Source organism: Dreissena polymorpha, chromosome 1 (assembly GCF_020536995.1).
Source record: "Dreissena polymorpha isolate Duluth1 chromosome 1, UMN_Dpol_1.0, whole genome shotgun sequence".
Taxonomy (NCBI): Eukaryota; Metazoa; Mollusca; class Bivalvia; order Myida; family Dreissenidae; genus Dreissena; species Dreissena polymorpha.
This window is the reverse complement of record NC_068355.1, coordinates 21,276,265-21,288,334: the sequence shown is the minus strand read 5'-3', so window position 1 is coordinate 21,288,334 and position 12,070 is coordinate 21,276,265. Positions and strand designations below refer to the sequence as shown.

Sequence of the window (12,070 nt, the reverse complement as noted above, 5' to 3'; positions counted from 1 at the left end):
TAAGTCCCGTATAAGTCTGTTGCAGAATGGTCATATATAATGTAATGTATCTATTGTTAAATCTTAAAATACATTTTTACAATACATTGAATACACTGGGACTTTAACAATGCAATAAACTTGCTTGCTGGAACATTTGAATGAAATTGAAGAAAGGTAACTCTTTAGGGCTTAAAATGGTTGGCAATATTCGAGTTACTTCCCTTCAATTTTATTATTGGCTAGCAATATTACTGTATACATTATGAACACTGACTTTAAGTTTTTATTACATTGGAGATTTATATTATCACCACCATTCATCTTAATCAAGGTATTACCATGGTGATTGGAGGATCTTTTAAGATGTTTAATTGTTTGCGCAATAATGCATTTTGTAATGACGGATTATTATATTGAAACAAGTGTATGGCATTCTTGATAGGATCGGTGGTGGTAATGTAGTTTTTACATGTATAATCATTATAGTCATGTAAAGTACATTGATAAGCGTTGAATAAGTCTCTAATAATTCATTTTATGAATTACCAATGTTTTATCTATAGCTTTATGTTTTATATATGCATTATGAAAATTGTAAACATTGGATGAGACTATAATACACTATCAACTGTATTGTTTTTGAATTACAACTTTTAATTTTAATTGCCTTCTTGCATTTATATGTGCAGTAATAATTTGAAGTATCTCAAAATCGAACATACCTAACACGAGGACATAATTTGATTATTTTTCATTCAAAATGATGTGTTTACTAATTAATATTATAACCACACGCTAACCACCTGTGATCAGGATTTTACGTCATTTTAAATGAAACCTCCTCATTTAAATCGTGACAGAAGTCGAAATCCTCATAATCTGCGTTTATATCTGGATGTGTTATTACGGTCTTTGCGTAAATTAAAATTTGTAGAATTGAAAGTCCAAGATGTTTTTTAAATTTATTACGATGCATTTACACATACATGTATACATGTATATGATCATAAAACAAAGTGATACCACGTAACAGCAATAATGTTCAACGATGCATTTAATAACTTTAAGTTATACAGCGTATTTTATACGTAAATCTAGAGTTGATGCATTTGTGCAATTTTAATGGATGTTGTTACTCATGTAAAGGGGTTTTAAGTTAAAAAAATTAAGCTGTTGATGAACTTTGTGCACCTTCATTTGGCATGTTACACTTCTGACCTTTCAATCAAGAAATATCACGGACATGCCACTTTTACTTGGTTCTAGCAATATCCTATGTAGAACAGAACCAGGGACTAGTACCTGCCTAAGCACGCACTCCTTATACCACAAACCACAATGATATTCATACGCATTACTCAAGGCCATTTTCCATATAACACAACTAAAAATAAGTTCGTATAACACTAGGAAATTTCTTCGCATAACACAAGAAAATTTCTCCCGCATAGTACTTAGATTTGAATAACTCGTATTTAATGTTGTTTGACATAAGATTACTTGACAATTATATGCAGATATAAACCAAAGGGAAAATAGGCGTATATAATTAATAAGTAACTAATTAAACTAAGCATTACTCTAGTTCGCATACTTTATCAATGGTATCATCATTATCGGTCAAGGAAATTTAGAACAAACGTCATTAAAGACTGATTAGGCTAAACCAAAGTCAAGAAATAATTAAACTTCACAATCGTATTCGCCATGGCATTTCCAAAAAAAGTGCTTATTTCTGTCATTATTTCTGTCTGTGGTGCACAATGGACTTTGCCAAACGGCTGCATGTTCGGCATGTTCGGCATGTTCGGACAAACATGTATTGGAATCACTAGGGGATCACGGTGATAGACTGTTTTTACTCGAACAAGTTGTGAAAAACCTGACTCAGGAGATAAGTAACCTGAAATCAGACTTCCGCCATTTGAGCACAGAAAATGATGATTTGAAGAAAACTATGCTTGTAAATAGATTGTTAACATAACCTATTCTCTTTATTTGCGAGCACCTTTTCTCTGTAGAAGGAGGTTTTCGCAGTTAACATATTTTTGACAGGTTGTAGTATTAATGTGTTGAACATGTTTTATGTGTTTATCTCAATATACGAAGGTACTATGCGTTTTTAAAAGAAGAAGTGTAGGTTGTATCCATAGATTGACACACAAAAATATGGATATACAGTATGCGTTCTATTCATGCCATACCAAGGCAAAAGCGAATGCGTAAACGTTAATCATGTTATTGTTCATCGTTATTTTATGTTTGCATTACAGCGTTTTTGTTCTGTCGGACGCTTTTGTTTTCGTAGAATGTGACAATAAAATGTGAAGCACACTGCGGTACATCAAACCATCCTACAACGAAACCAACATCTAACCATCCTACAAAAACACCAACAATGCCTCATACAACGTCAGGAAACAACCAACCTACCTCCGCAATGGTAACCACCCATGGAGGTATCAATGTCACATTAAAGCAAGCGCAGACATCTGCGAATGTGTCAACAGTACCGCCGGTGGTAACATCCGGGAGCCCAACGAATGCCACAGCAACGGCTATGGTATCATCTCCGAACATAACAACGGTAGCTGGGTCCCATCGGCAACGTCCTATGGTCCGGCGAATGCAACAGTAGTAAATACGTGGACATCTGCTATCAAGACGACGGTAGGCACATATGCAAACGCGACGTCAGTCGGCACTTCTGCAGCATCCTCAAACCCAGCCTTGGGTGTAATAACGACCAATCCGAACGTGACGACAAATAGTCCACCAATGACCAATGTCGCAACAACGAGTCCGACAGCGACATATTCTACTACTACATCTGAACCTGGTACATTATGCAATATTTAGTAATAACAGTAAAATATAACTCCAGACATTAATGTAACCAGTTGGTAGTCTTTAATTAGTTGAAACACTCTTCCATTCATTTTTACAATGTTTTGCACATATGTTTCCTTGGCCAACAATGTTAACGACATTCCTCTTGTGTAAATCTCTTGAGCACTATAATTGAATTTAACAAACGGAACAAAAATGTGCATCTAATAGCCTCATGTTCAGGCATAACATACACTAAATTAACCCATGTATGCCTAGTGGACTATCTCATCCTTCTAAGTTGAATCAATTTATTACCAAAATTAGGACTGTCTACTATATTTAGTTCTATATTTAGAATATTTCTTAAAGAAATTCCTTTAAGCAAATAGCGCAGACCCTGGCGAGACGCCGCATCATGTGGCGTCTCATCTAGGTCTACGCTGTTTGCCAAGGCCTTTTTTTCTGGACGCTAGGCATAAATGGGTTAAAATACAGTATACAAGTAAGCAACACAATTCAATTTAGTCCATAGTGTCCGAGTTACCTATTATCACACTAAGATAAGGATGCGTCGGCCCGTGTTACATATAATATTTCAAGCTAGCCTTATGTTTTTATCTTTATCGTTTTTGCTTTATTACACGTCGCAAGTCGGACACGTCGCTTACTACTTTCATTTCTGTTTAGGTGTTTGTATTGCTTAACGCTTATGAAGTGTGCTTAGTACGTATACATAATGCTATGTGCCCATCCTTGTTCCAGAATTCGGCGATTGTGAACATGCATTGGGACATGACGAAGGTGCTAAAGTTGTAAACATCAAACTTGGTACGTACGTATATAAGCATAATATCTTATAATATGTTCATACCGGTGAACAGTGTGGTAAAGTTTACTTTTGACATAATGATCTTTTAGATTATGTTGCACGCAAGTTACCTCTGTAAACATGAGGGACAATCATGTCATTTAGAAATCGTTTGTCCTAAATGCACTTCTTCTTAAGAATAATATTTCAGAATGCGTGTTTGCTGTTAAGTTTATATTATTAATTTTATCTCGATTGCATAGAAAGCCTATGGCTTCATTAACCCATTAATGTCTAGCGCCTAGAAAAAAAGACCTTGGCAAACAGCATAGACCCAGATGAGACGCCGCATGATGCGGCAATGAGACGCCGCATGATGCGGCGTCTCATCAGCGTCAACGCTGTTTGCTTAAAGTAATTTCTGTTAGAAATATTCTAAATATAGAAATTAATATACTAGACATCCCTTATTTTGGAAATAAATTGATCCAATATTCACCCCAGGAAACCCAATACCTTGCGGGTCGTGTAATACCATAGGGGACAGTGCTGTGCATTTTGGCATGAACTTACATAGGGTAAGTAAATTAGAAAAATGAATTGTTTAAAAGTCCAATTTGAAACAACTGTGTATTAACATTGATAACAAAGGTAGTGGCCTACATGTAAAAAAAATCCTGACAAATTTTTTTAAAAAATGAGCGAAATGTGGCTCCCTGAAGTAGAAGATCGGGCAAAACGGGCCATGTTCAGGCATTTAGGGGAGAAAAACTGCTTTAATTTGCAAGCCACTACAATAATTAACGGATTTATACAAACTTGCACATGTCTGCCATATCCTCTCAGCAGGGTTTCTCCAGAAAACTATTTATTGTGGAGAAATTTGCGTTTTTAATGACCATGTTGGGAAAACATTGATACCATCTGGGGAAGACCAGGAAACCATATGTGGGCAGTGACTTTATAATTCTTTTTCAGCCATTATGTTGCAATTTCTTTGCTTTATAGAGGCCTACAGTAAGTGTATGTCGGCAAATATGCATTCAATTGTAATTGTAATGCCTTATATATTATCAATAGTGCCTTTTCAACATTCTCTAGTTTTATTTCTTTTTACCAATACTATTTTGGAAAATATAAAGAAAGACTTGACTGCTTTGTCGCATACATTAATTGGTTAGGTACATAAAAAAATGATGTCTTAAAAAGTGTATATGGGGTTTGTTTGTATACTATTTATATGGCGTGTTCTGAGACTTTTGGTGCTAATTCGGCAAGTGTCATAATGATGAAAAACTCATTTGAAATGAAGTTCTAAACTTGCGCTTAATTTTTGTTTACATTGCCTTAAGTTTTATGTGATTTTACTGTTAAGCGTATTTAAGTTACATAAAAATCGCCACAGACTGGTCTTGGAAAGAATCGTCTATCAAACAAATAGTTGATTTTGACCTTTTAAAGCGGGTATATACGATCTTGTCAAATATTTATTAATTAATATAAAAGGTGTAAAAAACTTATTATACATATATTTCAATATAAACTAACATAAAAGTTAAGAAGAACATGTGTCGAAAAATGCTAAATAAGCCAGATATTTAATTCTGAAATCGAAAAAGGCTGTACAGCCGAATTCGCCAGCATGTATATCATGCATGTACGATGTGAATCTAAATTTAGTTTAACGGTTCATTTGAAATTCCTGCAGCGATATCGATTCATACGACACACGAACACTTACTAAAAAGACGAATGCATCGGTTATTGTAGGAAAATAATTACGAATTATCTTCGTCACAATCGGCTCGGGGCGCTAATTTGTATTTGCTGCATTTTATGAAATTCGTCTTAAATGTATCATTTTTCTTGCATATTGTGTGTTATTATAACATATTTGTATCAATATTTTACAATTCAGCACATATTAAAATCGTATATACCCGCTTTAATTTCAATGAGCTGACTTGCTACTCCCCTTTTAACGAATTCGGTCATTGCTTGTTTATAGCCGCAAACAAGACTTCAACACATGATGTTGATACCGATTTTATACATTTAACCACACAAAGTACAGTTGATTAAAAGAATAACACTTACCTTGTTCACAGGCAAGTTTAATCCTGGAATTATTGAAAGATATTTGCTGGAAGACTTTACAGATAAGTTATTAAATGATTAAACTTTTAGTCATTTGTTTTTGTTATTTTAAGTGTTTCAATTTTAACGTAATTCCCTATGTGTTCGATAACTGGTTCTTCCACCATATTGTCAATAATAAACGCAAGATAGATAGATAGATAGATGGATGGATGGATGGATGGATGGATGGATGGATGGATGGATGGATGGATGGATGGATGGATGGATGGATGGATGGATGGATGAATGGATGGATGGATGGATGGATGGATGGATGGATGGATGGATGGATGGATGGATGGATGGATGGATGGATGGATGGATGGATGGATGGATGGATGGATGGATGGATGGATGGATGGATGGATGGATGGATGGATGGATGGATGGATGGATGGATGGATGGATGGATGGATGGATGGATGGATGGATGGATGGATGGATAGATAGATGACCTTTTTGAGAAGAAGTTTGATAAGTTATTAATACCACACCACCAGAAAACACTAAGCATGTTTGCTAAATGCATGTGAAATATTAATAGGATGAAATGGGACACTGTGCAAAAGCTCCCACTTGCAGATGTAATAATGCAAGTTGCCAACCAAAATGGGACTAATAAAGGCTTATATTACAGCTAGTTGCTGCAACAAATTTACAATCACAAGAAGTCTTTGATTTTGTGCAATGACAATGATAGATTTTAGAGTAACAATAGCTCTCATGTTGATATAATATGTTTGAATGTTGAAGAAATGTTTAACTATTTTAACTATACTGACTTTATTACAGTATGCATTTTTAATAATTTATATTCCATTCCACAATAACGGCTTAAAATAACTGCATGAATTTATTAATTTTAAAATGGTTACCATTGTAACCACAAAGTTTTAATCATAGTAATGTAACTAACTTTGTAATATTTATGATTCCTAAATGTTTTGTTTTTTGATAAGTTTTATGATATTAAATTGTAAAATTAAATTATATGTATATAGCTAATAAGGTTGCATCAACATATGAAGTTTGAATTTTGAATGTTCATTTGTTCAAAACTTATTTCATGAAAATAAATCGGGCGGACAAACGGACAAAAAATCGGGACGGACGTAACATACTGGGACAGGGACGGTCGGGACAAACCGATTCCTAAATAGCCCCCCAAACAGACTTTGTGGCGGTATAATAATGGGGGGGGGGGGGGCAACACTAGCATTGTGATTCAATGTATCTAAAGTGGACATTGAACAACCACATTATATATAAGACAAAGGATTCAAGTTTCTGAAATGATGTTGGATGAAAGCCAAATAATATCATTTAATGTATTAAAAGCATTAAAAGTACATTTGTATGCATATGTGCCCACATACACTTACTATAGACCTTTACAAAGGAAAGAAATTGAATTAAAATGGCTGAAAATAAGTCTTTTTGTCACGAAAAAAGAATTATAAAGTCACTGCCCACATATGGTCTCCTGGTCTTCCACAGATGGTATCAATGTTTTCCCAACATGGTCATTAAAAAAACAACAAATTTCTCCACAATAAATAGTTTTCTGGAGAAACCCTGCTGAGAAGTCATGGCAGACATGTGCAAAATTTTATAAATCCTTAAATTATTGTAGCGGCTTGCAAATTAAAGCAGTTTTTTCTCCCCTAAATGCCTGAACATGGCCCGTTTTGCCCGATCTTCTACTTCAGGGAGTCACATTTCGCTCATTTTTTAAGAAAATTTGTCAGGATTTTTTTCTTCATGTAGACCACTACCTTTGTTATCAATGTTAATACACAGTTGTTTCAAATTGAACTTTGAAAATTTTAATTTTTGCAATTTACTTACCCTAGGTAAGTTCATGCCAAAATGCACAGCACTGTCCCCTATGGTATTACACGACCCGCAAGGTATCGGGTTTCCTGAGGTGATATTGAAGGATGGGAGAGTCCACTAGGCATAAATGGGTTTAACGCTATCGAATCCGTTCCCAAGGTAGAACCAGTACTTGGTGTATTTGGGGGAGATGTTTAACGTGTTATATCGGAACTTTCAATAAAATTTTTAATACGTATGGCATGCAAATGAATAGCGTTCTGAGAAAATTGGGCTTAATGCATGTGCGGAAAGTGTCGTCCCAGATAAGCCTGTGCAGTCCGCACAGGCTAATCAGGAACGACACTTTCCGCTTTAATGACATTTTTCGTTTAAATGAAGTCTCTTATTAGCAAAAATCCAATTTAGGCGGAAAGTGTCGTCCCAGATTAGCCTGTGCGGACTGCACAGGCTAATCTGGGACGACACTTTCCGCACATGCATTATGCCCAGTTTTCTCAAAACGTGACTTAAATATTAAATCATGTATGCTGAGTCGGATTAATATATTTAGCAAGTTTGCAAAGCAATATTGTAATCTGAGTGATTTTTGGTTGAAACCTTTATACTAAGTGTATACAAGTGCCATACATGATCTATACAGCAGGGTCCACTGCAAGGGTAATCAAAGTAGAGTGCACACAGGAAAATGGCACAGTGTGGATGGTCATTTAGAGACGAGTTGACGGTTCCACAAACTTTGACAAAACGTGGCAAATGTACAAAGAGGGTTTTGGAAATGTGGACCCAAATGGAGAGTTTTGGCTAGGTAAGTTTACAATTCAAGTCGCACAATTGGTTCATTACAAAACAAATAGCCATATTGGCCAATTTTAATAAGGTTGTTTACAGTTCCAAAATGTAACATGCCGCTTGTGTCTTACAATATCTGAATACAAATGCATTCATACTTCATTGTATAACAAATTGTTATAATGTTAATACCTTAGTATTAAAATCAGATTTTACATCGAAGACCATTTGTGTTTGCTTAAACAGGCATTTACCATACTTACGCACTAAAAGCATTGTAGGAAAGTACTATGTAGGTAAACTGGATATTCTGTCTTTGGTGTGTTTCTTGTTTTAACAGAAAATTCCAGTCACGAAAAGCACTATTAACTTATTTATGCCTAGCGTCTAGTAAAAATGCCTTGGCAAACAGCGTAGACCCAGATGAGACGCCGCATTTTGCGGCGTCTCATCAGGATCTACGCTGTTTGCTTAAAGGAATTTCTGTAAGAAATGTTCTAAATATAGAATTAAGTATATTAGATATCCCTAATTGTGGAAATAAATTGATCCAATGTAGAAGGATGGGAGAGTCCACTAGGCATTAATGGGTTAAACTTTACATCATCAATCATTTTAGGCAATGAAAACATACATCAAACGACATATACTGCTGACCATCGTTTACGAAAAGACATGCGCGACTGGGATGGAAACTTGGTTAACGCCGAGTACGAACATTTCCGTGTTGGGGGACGAAGCTAGCCGATATACTCTTGTAGTGGGAAGCTATTCGGGCACAGCAGGTATGTGATAGTTCAGACAGGTTTGTAGTTGGTATTTTGTTAAAGCGGAAGTACATTACATGCCACTCAAGCAAAAAATTAGTTTTTTTTGTACGAGAACAAGACATAGTTCATAAAAATTAGATATCTGGAAAACCGTTAATAAATGTCACATTGAACTATTATACATTTGTCACAACACTTCTTGATTGAAAGAATCTGTTAATTGTGTTTTAAATGCATGCAGAAATACATCCGTATCAATGTCACGAACTTTTTCAAAAGCGTATGCACAACCATACTTTGTTAGGAGCCTTCGGACATTAGATACCATATTCGATTGGCCGTTTAAAATTAGTAATAACGAATTGAGTATAACTGGTTTTATTAATGAAATGTTCTGACGTGATATATCTTAAAACAGTATTTTGAATGTGTATATGAATATTTATACACATTCGGAAACTTCCTAGTTTACTATATTGTTCACTAAACTTGTGATGAAAACTTTTGATTTTTTTTATTAAAACAAGCCCTTACTTACTTGCTTACTTAAATATTGATTCTGATTTGTTTATCTTTCAAACTGTGAACCATTTGAATTGGCACAGACACTGAACTTTGTTATTTTAAAGTACGAGTATTAGTAAGTCACGAAAATCGTGTCTTAATCAAGTTTAATACTATTTTCTATAGTATTATGACGCTCTCGAGATTTCCTTATGAACACGAATTGAACATCTCGAACACTTAATCACACACTTAAAGGGATCTTTTCACGCTTTGGTAAATTGACAAAATTGAAAAAAGTTGTTTCAGATTCGCACATTTTCGTTTTAGTTATGATATTTGTGAGGAAACAGTAATACTGAACATTTACCATGGTCTAATATAGCCATTATATGCATCTTTTGACGATTTTAAAACCTAAAAATTATAAAGCGTTGCAACGCGAAACGATTGAATTATTTGGAGAGTTCTGTTTTTGTCGTTAAATTTTGTGAAACTACGAAGATTGCTTATATAACGTATAAAATACGTTACGTGTATTCGGCGGAATAGCTCAGTAGGCTAAAGCGTTTTTACTTAAGGACTCTGGCAGGACTCCAGGGGTCACTAGTTCGAAACCTGCTCCGGGCAATGTTCTTTTCCTTTTTTAATTTTATTCTTGATTTTTTACTGGAGCTTTTACGATCCAATGTTTACATTTATCAATATAAATCATTTAATGAATAAGTTAAAAAATGCCAAAATCTGTGAAAAGGCCCCTTTAATGAAATATCATGGTTATAGAACTTTGCGACTCCCAATCTTATTCATATACATTTGTGTCAACAATGTATAAATAAATACAATTTACACTGAATATGATATATGTGATGAATATTTTAAATATTTCACAGAAAAGAAGTGTTGCTTATAGTTATGCTTACCGGTATTTTATAAAAATCACTGGTTAATTGCTGTTGTATAAACAATAATATCTGTTAATTGAAAATGTTGTTGGAAGCATGCCCATCGGCTGCAAAATATTAACCCGATATCCATAAATCGTTTACGACTCTTTGATCAAGGGGACTCTTTCCACTACCCTCTGTCCTACCAGCTACAGCACCACCAGGTGGCGTTCTCCACGCGTGACCATGACAACGACAACAGCCCTGCCAACTGCGCACGTGAGCTGAGAGGCGGTTGGTGGTTCAACGACTGCTACAGGTGCGGATACTTTTATGTTGCTTGTGTCGTATTTGCGTTTGGTTGAGTTTCATTCAAACGTTTTATTTTTATTTATTTTTTATTTCTTGCGTAAACCCCGTTCTGTGTGTCTTATATGGTGTTCTTGACAACTTGTGGCTGGCATTAGATCACTATTTATGTGAACAATGCGAAAATGTAGTTTAATGGCTATTATAACACGACACGGTGTTGTTTCTGTTTGTGTATTTGCCTTTTTTTATTCTGTTTAAATTTGTGTTTTTCTTTTAGTGCGGGGTCTTGTATCATTCTTGTAAGCGACTGATGAGAAATGGTGTGTTTGTTTTATATTTATTTCTCGTTTTCATATGGTGATTTGTTGGAACACCTAAAGAGATTTAACAGTTATCATCGGTAATTCGTTGCTTTTGCTTTTGTTGTGTTTCTTTATATACTGAATATTCTAATAACGTCAAAGTTCGAGGAGTTAAACAAATTCTTTTACACCATATATTTATTTTTATTAAAATTTACTCCCACTTAGAACATGCTTTGTGCTTTGAAATATATTTCGAAATACTTTTGCAATAAGATGTACGCTTATAATAGTGACGTGCGTTTGGTTACGAAAACTGTATTTGCAAGTGTAACGCACTTTGGTGTTGACGAAAGAACGTACGCATTATGGAATTAAACTCCAAAGTCGGGTTGAAACCGAATAGCGGTGATACAAAGTAATAACAAAATAACAGTATTAACTACTTTTGATATTGCAGTTCCAATCTTAACGGTGTCTTCATCGACCATCCTTTCGGTGCGCGCACGATCGGCGAGTCGTACCCACAACACCCCCTCGAGGGCACGGGCTTAGAGTGGTGCCCGTACAAACGCCGACAGTACTCCATGCGAAGCGTGGAAATGAAAATCACAAAATCAAGGGTCGCGTCCATTTTGGGATGATTTTTTGTTGGGGGCTTTGGTATTTCATGAAAATAAAGCGGCTTATTCTCTGTGTATGTATTTGCTCTGGACAATAACGACATATATGGCCGTCTGTAGTATTTAATTAACTGGTTTATTATATTCATTGGTTTAATATACACGCGCATTTAAACCATGTGCGCATGTTTGCTAGTTCAGTTTATTGTTTAAGAAGTGCGTTTTAAGTGTTTGCATTTATGATTATTTTTCACAAATCTTTTTGTTTTCGATTTAAATTAAT

General features: G+C 35.1%; 1 protein-coding gene across 2 annotated transcripts; it reads left to right on the top strand.

Annotated features, from left to right (window-relative positions):
• The first annotated feature begins 235 nt into the window (after positions 1-235).
• LOC127873885 (fibrinogen C domain-containing protein 1-A-like) lies at positions 236-11,860 on the top strand. Of its 2 annotated transcripts, XM_052417992.1 has the most exons (7): positions 236-313; positions 2,291-2,821; positions 3,577-3,642; positions 4,127-4,200; positions 9,009-9,174; positions 10,728-10,869; positions 11,625-11,860. In XM_052417992.1, the coding sequence occupies exons 2-7, from the start codon at positions 2,761-2,763 to the stop codon at positions 11,806-11,808; spliced, it is 693 nt and encodes a 230-aa protein (XP_052273952.1). In that variant the 5' UTR covers positions 236-313; positions 2,291-2,760; the 3' UTR covers positions 11,809-11,860. The 2 variants fall into 2 exon arrangements, 1 of the variants encoding a protein (XP_052273952.1); XR_008046426.1 differs by lacking the exons at positions 236-313; positions 2,291-2,821 and adding an exon at positions 8,241-8,405 and having other exon boundaries at positions 3,373-3,642; positions 10,760-10,869; positions 11,140-11,860.
• Positions 11,861-12,070: the final 210 nt, after the last annotated feature.

Excerpts from the sequence above, each read along its gene's own strand:
- LOC127873885 (XM_052417992.1), top strand. The coding sequence starts at position 2,761 with ATGACCAATGTCGCAACAACGAGTCCGACAGCGACATATTCTACTACT. Across the intron at positions 2,822-3,576 it reads TACTACTACATCTGAACCTG|AATTCGGCGATTGTGAACAT; the intron begins GTACATTATGCA and ends TCCTTGTTCCAG. Across the intron at positions 9,175-10,727 it reads AAGCTATTCGGGCACAGCAG|GGGACTCTTTCCACTACCCT; the intron begins GTATGTGATAGT and ends TCTTTGATCAAG.